Source organism: Mustela lutreola, chromosome 8, assembly GCF_030435805.1.
Source record: "Mustela lutreola isolate mMusLut2 chromosome 8, mMusLut2.pri, whole genome shotgun sequence".
Lineage (NCBI taxonomy): Eukaryota > Metazoa > Chordata > Mammalia > Carnivora > Mustelidae > Mustela > Mustela lutreola.
The window spans coordinates 104,045,596-104,062,509 of NC_081297.1; the positions used below are offsets into that span (position 1 = coordinate 104,045,596).

The 16,914-nt window shown below is 37.1% G+C and overlaps 1 protein-coding gene across 3 annotated transcripts in view; it reads left to right on the forward strand.

The window, feature by feature from the left end:
- Positions 1-5: 5 nt before the first annotated feature.
- Positions 6-16,914, forward strand: part of RAB3IP (RAB3A interacting protein) — a 45,910-nt gene continuing 29,001 nt past the window's right edge. Inside the window, exons 1-4 of one of the 3 annotated variants that reach the window (XM_059186302.1) lie at positions 6-146; positions 854-993; positions 14,299-14,575; positions 15,305-15,563. In XM_059186302.1, the coding sequence (XP_059042285.1) occupies positions 984-993; positions 14,299-14,575; positions 15,305-15,563 (546 nt within the window). In that variant the 5' untranslated portion in view covers positions 6-146; positions 854-983. Of the gene's footprint in view, positions 147-556; positions 994-14,298; positions 14,576-15,304; positions 15,564-16,914 lie in introns of those variants that run through there. The other 2 variants (XM_059186304.1, XM_059186305.1) reach the window with 2 other exon arrangements.

Below are 16,914 nucleotides of genomic sequence, written 5' to 3' on the forward strand. Positions count from 1 at the left end.
CGGCTCCCAGCGCAGTGCGCCCACCGCGACTGAGTGTAGCGGCGTCGGCCGGCGGTCCTCTTCTTCTTCTCCCTGTTTTCGGGCGCGCTCCGTACAGCGCTGAGAGCGCCCCTGAGCGCGGACAGTGACCGCGGTGATTTCGTCAGGTGAGTGCAGCCGCGGGAGGGAGAGGCCCCAGGCGCGGAGCACCGCCCCCCTCGGTGCCCGCGCGCCCGCCTCCCTCCCGCGAGCCGGCCTGGAGGGGCAGCCGTGGCAGGTGCAGTGCCGGCGCAGCGCGCGGGGACCCGGCCCAGCAGCTCCTAGCCCGGCAAGCGCGCTCCCCCGGCTCGGCACGCGGGCTTTAGGACCCCCGGCGGGAGGGCTTCGCGCCTCGGGGTGTCTGGGGGTGTCTGGGGCCGCTGTGGCGTCGGGCGGCGGCGGCGGCGGCTCCTCCCCCGCCCCCCGGACGCGGGCGCGTTACTCATTAACTGCGCGGTCCCGAGCGCCCGCGGCTGTGAACCCGAATCCCGGTTACCTGTCGGCGGGGCTGGCTGCCGGGGGTCCGCGGCCGCGGGGTGGCGCGGGGTGGGGGGGTTGGTTGTAAGAGAGTTCCCGAACAAGTGTGGAGCCCGGCGCTGCGCGGGACCTGGAGTGGGGCGAAGCAGTAGACTTGGCCCTGGAGTCTTAGTAAAGGACACGCGAGGCTCCGGGCCGAGACGTAGAGGTCACCCTTGGCAGGTTTCGGCGAAACTTGGGGGGCCAGAGCAAGCGCCGGGAGTCGCGCCTTAGGCGGCAGCGCATTTCAGCCTGACTTTTGTTTCGGGGAATTGAGACGGGCTGCACCGACGTAATTGTAATTACACTGCCCTTCCAGCGTTGACAACTCTCTGCGACTGCCCGGGAACCAGCCTGCTCTAATGGACTCTAGAAGTGATGATGTTAAGTGGAATCTGCAGCACGTGAAGAGTTGCCAGTTGTTATGGGATTAAGAAAACAAATCTGTAATGGCTAAAGGATAAGGTCTGGAAAATTAAGAATGCTGAGTTAATACTGATCCCTGAGAAGCAATTTAGTTTCGTCGAAATACAGCATATTCCGCAGCTACCTGTTCCACACTCCTGTTTCCCCCTCCCAACTCCTTTCAGTGTGGGGAAAAAAGCCGTGTAATCTTTTGCCGTGGAATGATTACATAATTGGAAAAGACCGATAAGCGGATTAAAACAAAACTGTTCTATTGTAAATCGATTGAAAGACCCAGTTCTGTTCGTTATCCTCATTATTTTGTTCCTTATTGTTTTCACGGTTTCTTTAAAACGGTGAATGACAAATCAAGGAGAAAAGAGGCAGAATAGATTAGTAAACCGATCACAGTAAATATTTGATACTGTTAAATATTCCACCAGTTTTATGGGGCCTTGTTCTGTTAATATTTGTCATTTATTTACTAGTCCTGCGCATTTTGATGGAACTTTTCATGTTTGGACAGACACTGAATCCCAACTGTGGTTTATGTGACCTAATGCTAAAACCCTTGTGGAGTTTAAAGAAGTTAAACAGTTTTACAATTTTACTACAATAGTGTATTTCTTACACTATATATATATAAATATGTATATAATGTATATATATATTTATACACACACACATATATATATTAGTCTATACGTTTATTAACCAAAGTGGATAATTTAATATAACTCCTCCTTTGTGTTTGGCAAACAATCCAACTGTGGTATTGAATACCTCACACCTTTTCCTAGGATGGATAAGTTGGTGTTTGGCCACTTGTGGGTTTTCTAATTAGATACACTTTTACTTTTTGAATTAGTATAGTTGTGCATATGCTTCCTTTAATACTTTTTCCTTGAATTTTCTCTAAACCCTCAATTCCCCACAACACATACACAGACATTCCACAATTAATTTTTACAATGGAAGTTTTCTTAGAAATCTAGGCCCGTCCCAATCAATTCTTTATATGGTGGAGCAAAAACTTGGAGGTGACAGTTTGCATGTATGATTGTAGTTAGTGCACCTTTTATTTTCTTTCCTGAGCAGGACTGACTGAACCAATTAGTTACCTAGCAATATGAAAAATTATTAATCGGTTTTAAAGTTTTAGCTCTGTTACTTACTGTGCATGTGACCTTCAGTAAATCGTTGAACCTCTCAGAGCTTATTTTCTCCATTTGTAAGTGGATAGAGTATTAGGTCAAACCATGTGACTGCCAGTTTTCAGCTGTTTTTAACATGGTTCAAACTAATATGAAAATCATAATGGTGGGATGAGAATTAAATGAGATATTCGGTTGGGGGAAAGGAACAAATACTAGCTTGGTAACTGGTCTATACTTTGTTGCTCTAGGTACTTTGATTCTTTTGGTCCTCAGGACTTGCTGGGATATAAGCGGTATTACCACATCTATAGATCAGGAAATTGAGATTCAGAGAGGTAAAATACCTTGCTTCTGGTTACTTAGTTGTCAGTGGTCATATAGATGATTAATGGCAGAGCCAAGCCGGGATTGAAAACTGAGTAGGCTGCCCAAAATGGAACTCCTCACATCCTTGCTCCCTCCATTCCTTTCTACACCTTCTGTAGAAAAACATTGTAATTAAAAGGTGACTGCAGAACAAAGGTGTTATTGTCATTTGTATTTCTGGGTAAAAAGTATCCAGGTTTTCTGGTGATGGTGATACCAGTACTGCTACTCCTACTTTTGAGCTTATAGCTTACCACGTGGCAGGTTCTGCTCTAAGCACTATCCGAAGTCATATACTCTGACAGTGATTTAGGAGTTAGCTAATGCTTTATCCCATTTTATAGTTGAGAACATTAAGACACTGGAAGGTTATGTAGCTTGCTTTAAAATCTCACAGCAAATTAAGCAACACGACTAGATTAGAAAAGGCAGTTAGTTTTTAATGTCTGTGCTCTTTGCCACTACACTCTACTGCTTCATGTGTAGATTGTAATGCTGAATTGTTTTTAATTAAGCTTTTATGAGATACTTAATATAATAAGTAATTCTTTATGTGTCACCAGAGATTTTCAAATCAAATATTCATTGAGCATCTACTCTGCAAGTCACAGTGGGGGGGATAGTGGTTGAAGGAAAGTATTCATGGAGTCTAGAAGGCCTTATAATCATTCCCGTATCTTTTATAAGGTTCTCAAAATTTATTTATTTTTTATTTTTATTTATTTATTTTTAAAGATTTTATTTACTTATTTGACAGAGAGATCACAAGTAGGCAGAGAGGCAGGCAGAGACGGGGTAAGCAGGCTTCTTGCTGAGCAGAGAGCCCAATGCGGGGTTCAATCCCAGGACCCTGAGATCATGACCTGAGCCAAAGGCAGAGGCTTAACCACTGAGCCACCCAGGCGCCCCAAGGTTATCAAAATTTAGAACGTATATGTCACATATGTGTTGTAGTTTTAATGCATGCCAAATAAGACAAAGCGTTAGAATAGTTGGAGAGTGGGGAGGAAGGATTGAGTCGTTGGTAGAGATACTGCGTGTTGAGGAAATGAGGGAGAACTTCTGGGATATTCTGAGGGAGTACACTTTTTCAAGTGTAAAGCTTTGTCTTAGAGTTTTGGTTAAGATGTAGTTCATTAAAGAATAGTAAATTGTTACTAAATTAATTACTTAAGCACACTTGGGTATTTTAAAAATAAAATATCTGAGCCTTTGAAAACTCCTTGCTCGCTAATTCCTCCCTTTCTCTACTGTTCTCCCTAGCTTTGCCAGCTAGTAGTTGTGTGTGCGTGTGTGTGTGTATGTGTGTATATATGCATGTGTGTTTTCTCTTTTATGCTTCTAGAGTACTGAGTACATGCCTCTCTTTTGGTATTCATTAGTTTTGGTATTCGTATTGCCTTGTAAATCTTCACAGTGTGTTCTCTTTCTCTAATTTACACGTGCTTTGAAGGCAGGGCATAAGTCATCCTACCTGCCATTTTATAGCTTTAGCACTGGGTCTGGAACCCATAGGTACTGGGCTGTGTAGTGATGGGTGTCAGTGGAAGAATATTAAGATATATTGAAATTGATCTGGCAGCAGTAATGGAAATGTGTTCTGAGTAAGAGCTGTGGGGACTAAGGAAAGAAGGGGAAGGATATTCTTTCAGCAGCTAGCATTAACTTGCTATCTTTGTTTTTCTCTTCTGCTTTCCCTTTCAACTTACAACTAAATGAGGTAGTTTTATAAGCTTAAATTCTACCTATTCATGGTTAGGAAAAAGTGAAAAAATAATCTTGATTTACCTTAAAATATTGGCAGCAGAAAATGAGATAGCTGTAGCCATTAGCTGAGATTACTTAAATCAGAGGAAGAGAATGGAAAATTTTGAAGTTGTTCAAGTTTGTGGGGATTTGTTTCTTGTTGTTAAGAACAGGGTTGTAAATGTAATTATAATGGAAGTTGATAGAATTCTACGTATATGGATTGACAATCTGGTATAAAGAAACTATGCAAGAATGAGATTACTTTAGAAGCTTAAAAGAGGGGCACCTGGGTGGCTCAGTGGGTTAAGCCACTGCCTTCAGCTCAGGTTATGATCCCAGGGTCCTGGGATCGAGCCCCACGTTGGGCTCTCTGCTCAGTGGGGAGCCTGCTTCCTCCCCTCTCTCTCTGCCTGCCTCTCTGTCTGCTTGTGATCTCTGTCAAATAAATAAATAAAATCTTAAAAAAAAAAAGAAGCTTTAAAGAACATATAGATGATAGCTTAGAATTAATTAAATAAGTGAATTGTAACATGATGGGTTTGGATAATGTTATTAAGTATTTGTTGGGAGCGCCTAGGTTGGACAGATCAGGATCAGATATAAAAAATCATCCAAAATAGTTAAAAAAAAAACAATAAGTCAAAGTGTATTAATTTCCTTTTAGGAAGAGAATTGTATTTGAACTCTACACCTCAGGAAAAAAACAACAACCCTGTTTTCCTTTTTATATCAGATAAATAAGGATCCCTTCTGGTTATAAGACCCCTTAGATTTTTACAGATAGCACACGTTTGTATTGTGCTTTGCAATCAATGCAACATTTTTACATTGACTGTTAAGCCATTTGATTTTGTCAGATACAGGCATGAGGGGTAATACCACCCATTATAGACGCTGAAACTGAGGTCCAGAGAAATTAAGTGACATGTGCAAGTTTGCACAGCTAGTTAATGACTGAGCTAGAAGGAAGGTTTTCTAAAACTACTTTGATAAAATGCTCAGGATCCCCAAACATTTTAAAAACTCAGTTTCTCTAGTCTTGATATTCTCCCAAGGTGCTTACTGTTGTATCTGTATTTTTGAAATAAAGGTAGCCTGGAATCACTCTCTGTACTCTTTCTGCTTTGTTATTTATTCTCTCTCTAAAGACTCTTACTGTTTATTTAGCCAAAGAATATACACCTCAGTGCCTGTTGAGTGTTGATGTACATTCTTATGCAAAATAAGGAGTCTTCTGTTATTAAGAAAACTATTGGAAAATGTTTTTTATATTTCTTTTCTAAGGATTTGTAGTTAAATACAGTATTAGTAAGCCAGTTAAGTTCTGAGTATTTTCTGAAAATCCTTAAAGAATCTGCAAAAACTAGCATCTCTAAAACATATTTGCATCCTGTAGAATTGGTAAATGCAACTTAATTTGTGCTCAGTTTTAATAAGAGTGGAAAGATTGTGTAGCTTGATTGACCATCTGACTAATTATTCCCTTTGGTTATTAATTAAATTTATGCTTACCAACATAGGACGCTTCTTAAAATATAAATGTGATCTTTTTTGTTAATACCAAAATGTTTAGTGAATGTTAATGAAAAAATGATTAATATCTTTCCCCTTATTTATATTGTATTTGAATAAATTTGAAAGCTGTCTAATTGTGGAGAATTTCAAGTAAAATCAGTAGATGCAAAATCATAGTGAACCTCAGAGTTCCTATCATTTAGCCCAGGAGTCAGCAAGAAGGGTCAGTCCTGCTACATCTACTTCTCCCCTTCTTGTATTATTTTGAGCGAATTCAGGCATTGTATACTTTCATCTGTGAATATCTCAGTATTTTTTTTAAACAATGAAGGGCAGTTGGCTATAATATGGTTACACACTTTAAAAAATTAATAGTAATTCCTTGGTATGAAATAGCCATATTTTTCACATAACAGTAAGACCACAATAATAAAATCAAGCTTCTGTTTATTTCTACTTACATGCCGATCCCCAAGTTCTATAAGAGCTGAATAAGTATTTTAAATCCCACACAGCAGCTAAATGGAGGAAGAAATGATGATAGCAAAGAAAATATAGGAAAATAGACTAGAACTCAAGGCAATAGTGAATGCTCATTTCAGTAGCTGTGTGTTAGAGAAACGTTAGTTTTGCCTTCCTGGAAGTAAGACGAGGGTTCAGAGAGTGAACAGTACTCTGTTCAGAATGCTCGCTCACTCACTCATGGTTCGTTGAGTGAGACCTCTTAGAGAGCCTCTGTCTTGACCTACCCTTTCTCTGAATCCTGCCTCGTCCCCCCAGTCAGTTTTCCTTCTGAAGTGATTCTTGGATGTAGTGGAATCAGGTGACAGAATCATACCAGGGTTTGAATCCTCGCTGTTATTTATTGACCATTTGACTTTGACAAAATTAATTATTCTCTGAGCCTATTTCTTTTTCTGTTAAAAAAAGAATCCCAGTTCAAAGGGATACTGTGAGGAATAATTAGAATAATGAAATGTATACTATGTGTATATGTGTATGTCATGTGTACAGAATGTATGTGTATGTATGTATAAATATGTGACACTATTAGAATGTTTTTCATGTATGTGTATGTATGTATGCGTGTATATATGCATCTTCATCCTTTCCAGTCTTGGAGGTATGGCCTTGACAGTGAGCCCTGGGTGTTATACACAGATAATGAATCATGGAACACTACATCAGAAACTAATGAAGGACGGTATGGTGACTAATGTAACATAGTATGCAAACAAACGAACATCAGACCCTTGTAACCTCTTGGCTAGCCTGTTGCAATAACCTCTTAACCAACTGCCTCTAGTCTCTTTTCTCTAAAGTCCTTATGGCCTTAGGAGTCATTTTTTTTTCTAATGACTGCAGTACAGTGTATCTGTACTTGCTAAAGTGTAGATCTGACCATCTCCTCAGGATAAACTACAAGCAGCATTTTCCATGTTAAATGAAGCTTTTAATCTATCACATATTTGCTTTTCCAGCCTGATTTTCTGTCACTCTCTCTTTCGTTGTTTCATTAGTGTCATTTTCCCCTGACTGTCCTGTTTTATTGCCCTGCCTTGTCCACCTATTGGATTCCTACTCAGCATCTAAAATAACTTATATTTTCCTCTCCTTGAAACATTTCCTTCCTCCCACACTTCTCCCCACAGCCCCCACGGTAACCATTTAGTGGCTCACAACAGGCTGTGCGCTGTCTCTTCAGTCCATTTTCATAGTGCCATTCTTAGAACTTGTTGCCAGGATTTGCCCTGAGGAGATGTAAGCTGGCAATCATTCTTCCTTTCTAAATAGAATAAACACAATTGATAAAAAATTTTATTAAATGCACTAATATTGTATATGGGTAAAATGTATTTAATAAATATATTTTAAATGTTAGTGGTTTTTAAGGAAGTGAATTGTTGGGATTTGTAACACTTTAATTCGTTATACACTATTGAAATAGCAACCTAATTTTTAATGACAGAAGCTGTTTCTTCCAAAATTCATGCTAAATTAAGAAGTCATTTGGGAATTAATAAAAGCATCTGGACCTTCCTCCCTGCTTTCCATCCTCCAGCAGTCTGTTAATAAATTGAAAGAGGAAAATAATACATATGTAAACATCTATGTCTGTTAAATACAGGATGTGGGTGCACAGTATAAGTGTTTGCTTTGTTGAGGAACATTTACAACAATACACTTGTAATTTTAACAATATTTTTAAACCAAACAACCATCGTTTTTTTCTCTTTGATGAAGATGATGTTTGTGCTGAGATAGTGTGACAGAATATTTGGCAAGTATTAGAAGATACCTTAAAGATCATTATAATTAGTAATAATGAATTTTAATTGGTCAGTGGCAGCCATGGTACCAAGCCCTTGATGAGTATTGTCTGAGTTAATGCTCAGACAACCTTATGAGATCAGTTCAGTACAGTTATTAACACCCCCCCCCCCCATTTTTTTCAGGTGAGAAATTTAGATTTAGAGCTCTGAGGTCAAGTTGTTAGTAACTGATTGAGCTAGGACATCAGTTCCAGAGTACAAGGTTTTTGGTGAGGTAGCAAATACTGGTTGTCAGAACCTGGTCTTCCTTCTCACATACAGATACACTTACAACCTTAAAATCAGGATCTTTGGGTCCAATTTCATCACTAAACAGATGAAGACATTTGGGCTCAGAGAAGTTTAATGTCCTGCCCAAGTTTGCGTGTGTAAGTTAGAGGCTGGTCAAAACTAAAACCTTACCTTTTTTCTTCAGGTATTTCTGTTTCTGTTCTGCTGTGATGCATATAACCTCCTGCGTTGGAAATTATTTACTTTCTGAAGCGTGTGCTTGGAGGAATTGTAGTAAAATAATACTGAATTAAAATTATTTAATTTTCAGATATTAAATTGATATGGGAAAAGATTAAGATTATGGCTTTAAAGTATTTTTCCCCTTAGAAGTAAATCCTTTGTTTCTCACTTGTTAAGTAAATCAAATGAGGGGAATGTGCTTTTTGTGGGAAAATGGATTTTATTTGTTCTTTTGGACTATTAATTTTGGACTAATATAAATTGAGTTTCTTGATTTCATTTAAATTATGTATGCGTATCAATGTTATCCAAGTGCTTCAGTTTTTAATTGAAAATATTGTACCAGCAATTCATCTTAATTTCTTGAGTTATCCTAAAGATGCCTTGTATTTTCAGTTAGAAAGTTCATATTAATTAGAAAGAATTTGATGACATGTTATTAGGATTTCTCTAGGCATTCATTAAATGAGTTAATACATGTGAAATTCTTAGCAACAGTATCTGACACATAGTTAACTTTCAGTAAACATTGACTGTTGCTTTTGCTATGATAATACTGACTTCTAGAAAGAAAAAATAACATGAAATACATACGGGTGATCAGAAGTAAATTGTTTTGGTCAACTTTTCCTTATAATTCAATGTCAGCTTTATTGCTTAGAATTCAGTAATAATAAAACCAAATAGGCTGTAGTTCACCCATAAGAATTTAATGTGGTCAACCTTTTTCACACATTGGTAGTGTTCCTTAACAGGTTTAGTTTATGAATTGGGATAATCTCCAGAAGAAATTAGGTTTTTTTGAATTACTCATTACTTGATGCAAAAAATAACACTGCTTAAAAATAGCAGCTTATTTTACTCATATAAAAACTTTGAATATGAAGTAATTCTTAAAGCTTCCATATATTTTAAAGAGCAAAAGATTTTCAGACGAGTGTGATTGGTGGCTCATTACCAGCTAAGTTACATCTTATGGAAATTGCATATGCTTGAAAAAGGGACTGAATTTAACCTTAAAATAATCTTTTCAGAAGTGATTTGAATTTAAACAAAGTTTAAATGTATCCTGCAGAATGAAAACCTTGTAGGGAGAGGCAGTGACCAGAGGTCCTGTCCTAAGTGTTACGTGTTTTTCTTTTCATTCTCATCATGAAAGGTAGGAAACCCAAGCATAAGTGGCACCTGGGTGGCTCAGTTGGTTAAGCACCTGATTCTTGATTTCAGCTCAAATCATGATCTCAGGGTTGTGAGACTGAGCAGGGTACACACTGCTGTGGAGTGTGTGGAGGATTGTAGCAGCACAACACACTGATTGTGGAGCCTGCTTGGAATTCTCCCACTCCCTCTCCCCCTGGTGGCCCCTGCTTGAACACATTCTTTCTTGCTAAACAAAACAAAATAGCCCAGGCACAGATTTCCAGATGAGGATACCTAGGCACATGTTGGCCCAATAATTTGACAGAAGCAGGATTCAAACCCACCTCTGAGACTTGCATTTTACGTTCATTACTTTTACTTCAGTTTATAGCATATTTGTATTCTCCATAAAGGCTTGGCTTTCATACCTCAAACATGCCCAAAAAGCCCTTCTAAGGGCTTTGTCTTTCTCCTTAGTTCCTACTTGTACCTGATTATTTAATTATACCAATTTTTAAAATAATGAATTGACTCCCTAGCACCCATCAAAGGGGACCAGGGGGATTTTGTTTTTATTTATTTTTTAAAGATTTTATTTATTTATTTGATATTTATTATATTTATATTTTTTATATTTATTTGACAGGCCGAGATCACAAGTAGGCAGAGACAGGCATAGAGGGGGGAAGCTGGCTCACTGCTGAGCAGAGAGCCCGATATGGGGCATGATCCCAGGATGCTGGGATCATGACCCGAGCCGAAGGCAGAGCCACCCAGGTGCCCCGCTTTTGTTTTTATTTTTAATAACATCATGAATTCAGCGATTTAAAAAAATATATATATTTTTTGATTCCTTACAGATACTATCTTTTTGATGTTCAGATTGTCCTGTCTTTGGTTAGTGAGAATCCTTTTGATACCACTCCAGTAGTCTTTGATAGTTTCTTGCTTCCTGGTATAACAGGATGTTCCAGGGTCTTTTTGTACGTTACTGTGCTTGGCCTGGAAATCAGCCATTTCTCTAAGGAGCCGTTGTTCTTTTTTTCGTACAAAATGGTATTATGCTGGGCACAAGGGGTACTTACTCATTGCCCCTGAGTCGGTTACTGTTGTTATTACCACCTCAGTGGATAAATTTAGGAATTTTTTTGTTCTAATAGAATTTTTTTTTCTGATGGATTCATATTTAAAACTTCAGAATTTTTACTTCTTTGATTTCACATTTGTATCTCTTCTCATATGCTGAAAATCCTTAATTTGGAATGACATTAAAATAACTTATTTCCTTAATATTATAAATAATGGTTTTATGACAGCAACATTAATAATGTGATCACTGAAAATAGTTAACAGCTTTTTTCACATTCTTTGGTCTTTGGAATATATTTGTTAAGTGTGTACAATTTTATGTTTTAAAACCACTTGCAGTAGCTCTTCTATGTTGTGAAGCTACTATCTCAATACACAGCTAAGTTTATTTGTTTTATTTTTAGGGATTCTTTTTTAAAATTTAGTATTGTTTTATCACTTACATGGTTCCAAGCTCAAATTCAAATCTATAAGGCAAGGTCCATTTGAAAAAGTCTAGCTTTCATACCTGTCTCCTCCTGTTCTCTCCCTCTTCCCATAGATTACCTGTTTCTATTAGTTTTTGGTTTATCCTTCCACTTCTAAAATGTAAGTCTGCATCCATAGTAATACATCTATATGTCATATACAATTACAATTATATATGTACATAGAAATAGCTTCCTGTGCATAGTTATTCATCTTGTTTTTTTTTTTTTAAGATTTTATTTATTTGACAGAGTGAGATCACAAGTAGGCAGAGAGGCAGGTAGAGGAAGAGGGAGAAGCAGACTCCCCGCTGAGCAGAGAGCCCGATGTGGGGCTCGATTCCAGGACCCTGAGACCATGACCTGAGCCGAAGGCAGAGGCTTAACCCACTGAGCCACCCAGACACCCCTTTATCTTGTTTATTAATTTGTCTGTATATCCTCAAGATCCCTTCATAGTGATACGAAGATAGTATTTATTTCTTTTTACAGTTATTTTATGCTTCATTATGAGGTACATTAGCTCATTCAGCTTTTGCTATAACAAGATTGTAGTCGGTCTTTTGCTAATGTTGCTAGCATTATGCATGTATCTGTTTTTCTTTATTTTAGTTTATTTTTGGGATAAAGGCCTGAAAATGGGCATGTTGGTTTAATGAATATGTCATTTTGCCAGATATTGTCAAATTTTCCTCAATAAGATTTTTATCATTTTGCATTTCTAGAAATGCAAATGCTTTCACATTCTATGATTCGGTGAACTTGTAAGGGTAATGATGTGAATTAAAAGTATGTGGGATGGATGAAAGGAAGTATCAGATAGTTACTGATAAAATGTCAGAGTTTATTGAAAACCCATTTTTTCCTCGAAAGTGAATGGATTAACAAACTATATTCAAATGAAAATGAAATTTTCAGGGTTAGATGTTTGGTGTATGTTTGTCTGTATTATAAATAAGGAATGAATAATATTTTTGGGGTGAAAATAATAAATTGAGTATTAAATACCTTACATTCCTTGTTAATATGATCTTTCATTTAACAAGTGACTATTTTGGGTAAAAAAACAAGAATTAGTTTTATTTTGAGGACTCAGACTGTTTGCTACAACAAAGAAAACATTGATTGGATTTGAAATTCGGCAGTTTCAGATTTAATAGATACAGTTTTCATTGTCCATATATATATATATATGTATAACCTTGAAGGTTTGTGACATGTTGTAATTGTACTTTTGAAAGAATATAAATATTGGGTCACTTCTCCTTTCCCAGCTTTACTGCAGCCTTTTTGTTTAATGCTTGTCTTATATTATTATTTTTTAAAAAATATTTATTTATTTGTTGGGGTTGGGGGAGAGCACATGTGTGCACAAGCAAGTAGAGGGAGAAGCAGGCTCCCCGCTGAGCGAGGAGCCCAATGTCTGACTCCATCCCAGAACCCTGGGATCATGACCTAAGCTAAAGGCTGATGCTTAACTAACTGAGCCACCCAGGTGTCCCTCTACTTGTCTTATTTTAAACACTTTTTATTGAGGATATGAAAGAGTAGAATTTTGCAGCTTAATGAATGAAATTTTTTGTATTATAAAGAAATTAGGAGTTACATTGGGGCCTGTGTTTGGGAATTTGGGAGTGGGAGGGTATCACTAGTGATTAGCACATTTTTATTCTGAGAAGGAAAAAATTGGGGAAAGAGTTTGGATTCAGATGATAGAAGACTTGATTTTCAGGCTGTTAAATTTGGACTTTATTCTGTAGACACTGGAAAATCAATAAAGGATTTATAAGATTTACATTCTTCAAGTGAAAAATTTGAGGGGTATACTTTTTAATTTTAATGTAACCTTCGTGATATAATTGAGTAGTTTTGAAATACTTTTTCCTTATGGAAACATTGAAGTGTACATGTTATTGTTAGTGGCTGACTATAGTAACAAATGTTTATTGAGGCCATACTGGGTGCCAAGTGCACAGCACACTACTGAGTACTTTATTTGATTGATCTCTTTTAATCCTTACAGCAGCCTGGAAAATGGAGAGAATGTTGTCATACTCATTCTTACCCCATCAGAGGAGAAATTTAAGGCTTAGGGAAAGATAGCACATTATCCCAGATTGGATCCTAGACTTCTAAATAAGACCATTATTGAGACAGTCTGTGAGATTTGACTGGGGCCTGTTGATTAGATGGTCATATTGATCAGTATTAATTTCCTGACTTTGATGGTTTTGTGGTCAGACAGGAAAATGTCCTTGTGCTGAAGATAGATATATTGAGATCCTAAGCAGTAATGGGCATCATGTCGCAAACCCATTCGCAAATGGTCCAAAATGTTAACAGTTTCATAATCTGGGTGAAAGGTACATAAAAGCTCTGCACCTCTTACCTAAATTTGAAATTGTCATTTGATCCTTGATCAACATGAGTTTGAATTATCAGGGTCCACTTACATGTTGATTTTTTTGGATAAATACAATACAGTACTGTAAATATATTTTCCTTATGGTTTTTCTTAGTATTTTCTCTATTTTAAGAGTACAGTATATAATACATATACGTATCAAATCCATGTTAGTTGACTGTGTATTGGTAAGGTTTCTGGTCAACAGGAGGCTAACAGTAGTTAAGATTTTGGGTAGTCAAAAGTTACAAGTGGATTTTCAACTATGTGGGGATTTGGTGCCTCAGCCCTGTGTTCTGAGCATCAGCTGTCTGGTGTAATGTATGTATCTCATTCCAAGCATGTACATATCTTTACTGCCTCTCTTACTTACTCTAATGTCATATGATAGACATTGATTAAAAATATCAAGCAAATTTTTATTTCTTCCTCATTGTACTTACTAATTTACTCAGCTTAACAGCATTTGCTATAACTTGCAAGTTCATTTCAAGTCACATTGTTTGCCTTTTGTAATATTTATACTCTGAGGTCACTTAATAAATGTTAAATGATTATGGTATTTTTTCTTTGTTCTTTTAAGTTTATACTTTATGTGGATTATTAGACATGTTTTAAAACTTATGGGTCTTATTTAATTTTAAATGTCACTATCAAAATAACTGCCTGCTTTTTGTTTTAACATAGGTTATCTTATGATGAGGCTTTTGCTATGGCTAATGACCCCTTGGAAGGCTTCCATGAAGTAAACCTTGCTTCACCTACTTCTCCAGACCTTCTTGGTGTGTATGAATCAGGAAATCAGGAGCAGACTACCTCACCAAGTGTCATCTATCGGCCACATCCTTCAACTCTGTGCTCTGCCCCAATTCAGGCTAATGCCTTAGATGTTTCCGACCTTCCCACGCAACCTGTGTATTCATCCCCCAGACGTTTAAACTGTGCAGAAATATCTAGTATCAGGTAGGAAATCTCAAGATCTGTATTTTGGAGTATGATGTTAAACAAATGGACAGTTGGTTTGGTTGCCTTAAGTTATACTATTTTAGAAAATTTGAATAAGCTTGTCTATGAAGAGGAGCAATACATATTAATGTTCAAGAGCAAAGGTCAGGAAACTTCTTATGTGAAGGGCCATGTGGTAAATATTTTAGGCTCTGCTGGCCGTGCAGTCTCTGTTGCAGCTATTCAGCTTTGCTGTTAAAGTATGAGAGCAGCCACAGACAGTACGTAAATGAATAAACTCCAGTCAGACTTCATGTATGGACATAGAATTTTGAGTTTCATGTCATTTTCTTATGCCACAAAATATTATTATTTTTATTTTTTTTTAACCATTTGAGAATGTGAAAATAAATCTTGGCTTGTGAGCCTTGCAAAACAGGTAGCAGGCTGGATTTAGGCTGCATTTAGTTTGCTGACCCCGTTCTAGAGTAGGACTATTAAACAGAATTTTCTGTGATGATGAAAATGTGATAGCCAGTGGCTGCATGTGGTTAGACTTGAAATGTGTTAGCTTTAGCTTTGACTGATTTTAATTTTTAATTAATTAATAATTTATAAGTCAATTTTTAAGTTAATGCTATTATTAAATATAGGGGCTATCACATTGGATAGTGCAGTTCTAGACCTTTGTGTTTATGCCAGTTCTGTGTGAGCATATACTGATGTTTTCTGAACTTTCCTTTATAGCATCCATGTTACAGATCCAGCGCCTTGTTCTACCTCTGGAGTCACAGCTGGGTTAACTAAATTAACTACGAGAAAGGACAACTGTAATGCAGAGAGGGAGTTTTTACAGGGTGCTACTATAACAGAGGCTTGTGATGGCAGCGATGATATTTTTGGGTTGAGTACTGATAGTCTGTCCCGTTTACGAAGCCCATCTGTTTTGGAAGTCCGAGAAAAGGGCTATGAAAGATTAAAAGAAGAACTTGCAAAAGCTCAGAGGGTAAGCAAAAAAGATGCTTTATTTTTCCGTGTTTTGTATTTGAAAGTAAGATGTATTCATGACATGGGGCAACCCCAATGAAGTCTTTGCAGTTCTACATTTACCTTCCTGTATGTACAGCCTTAGCTCCTGTGGGGCAGCATCTAGGCAACTTTGAAAATAATGGAATAGTAAAGAAGCTCATCTGAGAGTACGCACTGCCTACAGTGCCTGCTCCCTGTCTTATTACATCATCATTCATACCAAATTGGTGGGTTATGTTTCACGTGTGGGTTTTCCCTTTCTTGTGTGTGGTTGACTTTATGGTCCTTCACTTGAAGTTATTTAGTCCAAGTCATTTTATTTTGAGGAATTGTTTGGTAGTAATTATCTTTGGCATTCAGCTGGGCTTGAATATTTTCTGTATCTTACCTTGGAGAATTTTCTTTTAATTTGTTGTATTTCCCATTTGGTCATCTTTAAAATTTCTGCTATCTATTCCCAAATTTGTGGCTATTCTTTTTCTGTGACTGTAATTAACTTTCAGAGGGAAATTTATAGCACCAAATATTTATTATTAGAAAAAGGGAAAAATCTTAAATCAGCAATCTAAAAATAGCAAAATCAGAGCAAGCAGAAGGGAAGAAGTAATAAAGAGCAATGTCAATGTCAATAAAGAGCAATTTCAATTTTCATTTTTTGTCAATTTTTGTCAATGAAATTGACAATTGAAAAACTAGAGAAAATGAATGAAAAAAAGTGCTGATTCTCTAAAAATATCAACAAAACTGACAAATATCTAAGAAGACTGACAAAAAAAAAGACAAATTATCAATAGCAGGAATTAAGCAGGATATCACTGCAGAGCTGCAGATGTCAAAAGTACAGTAAAGGAATAATGTGAACCACTCTATATAAGTTTGACAACTTGGGTCAAATGAACTAATTCACATTTAGAAACTTGAGAGGATAAGACATTCTATATGTGTAATTTTTAGCATGTTAGGACATTTCACAAACATATATTCCCACCTTCTTTGCTACTATACTTGTCTCTTAAGAGTGTAACACTGATTTTTGTATCCCTGGTGCTTAGCATAATACAATATGATGCCTGGCATATATGTCTTCTTATTAATGCTTCAATGAGTGGCTGATAACTAAATAGCTGTGCAGATATGTTAAAATATTTTTGATTAAATATTTTATCAAAAAGAAAAATCAATAGTCTTTTATGTTTTTCTAAAGGAAGGGTGTGGGGTACGATGTCATTGTAATCAGCTTCTGCCATCTGGATCTGACTCTGTTGTTTTAATATACAGTATTAAGTGAAATCATAGTTTATATAGAGGTAAACTATCGAGCATATATA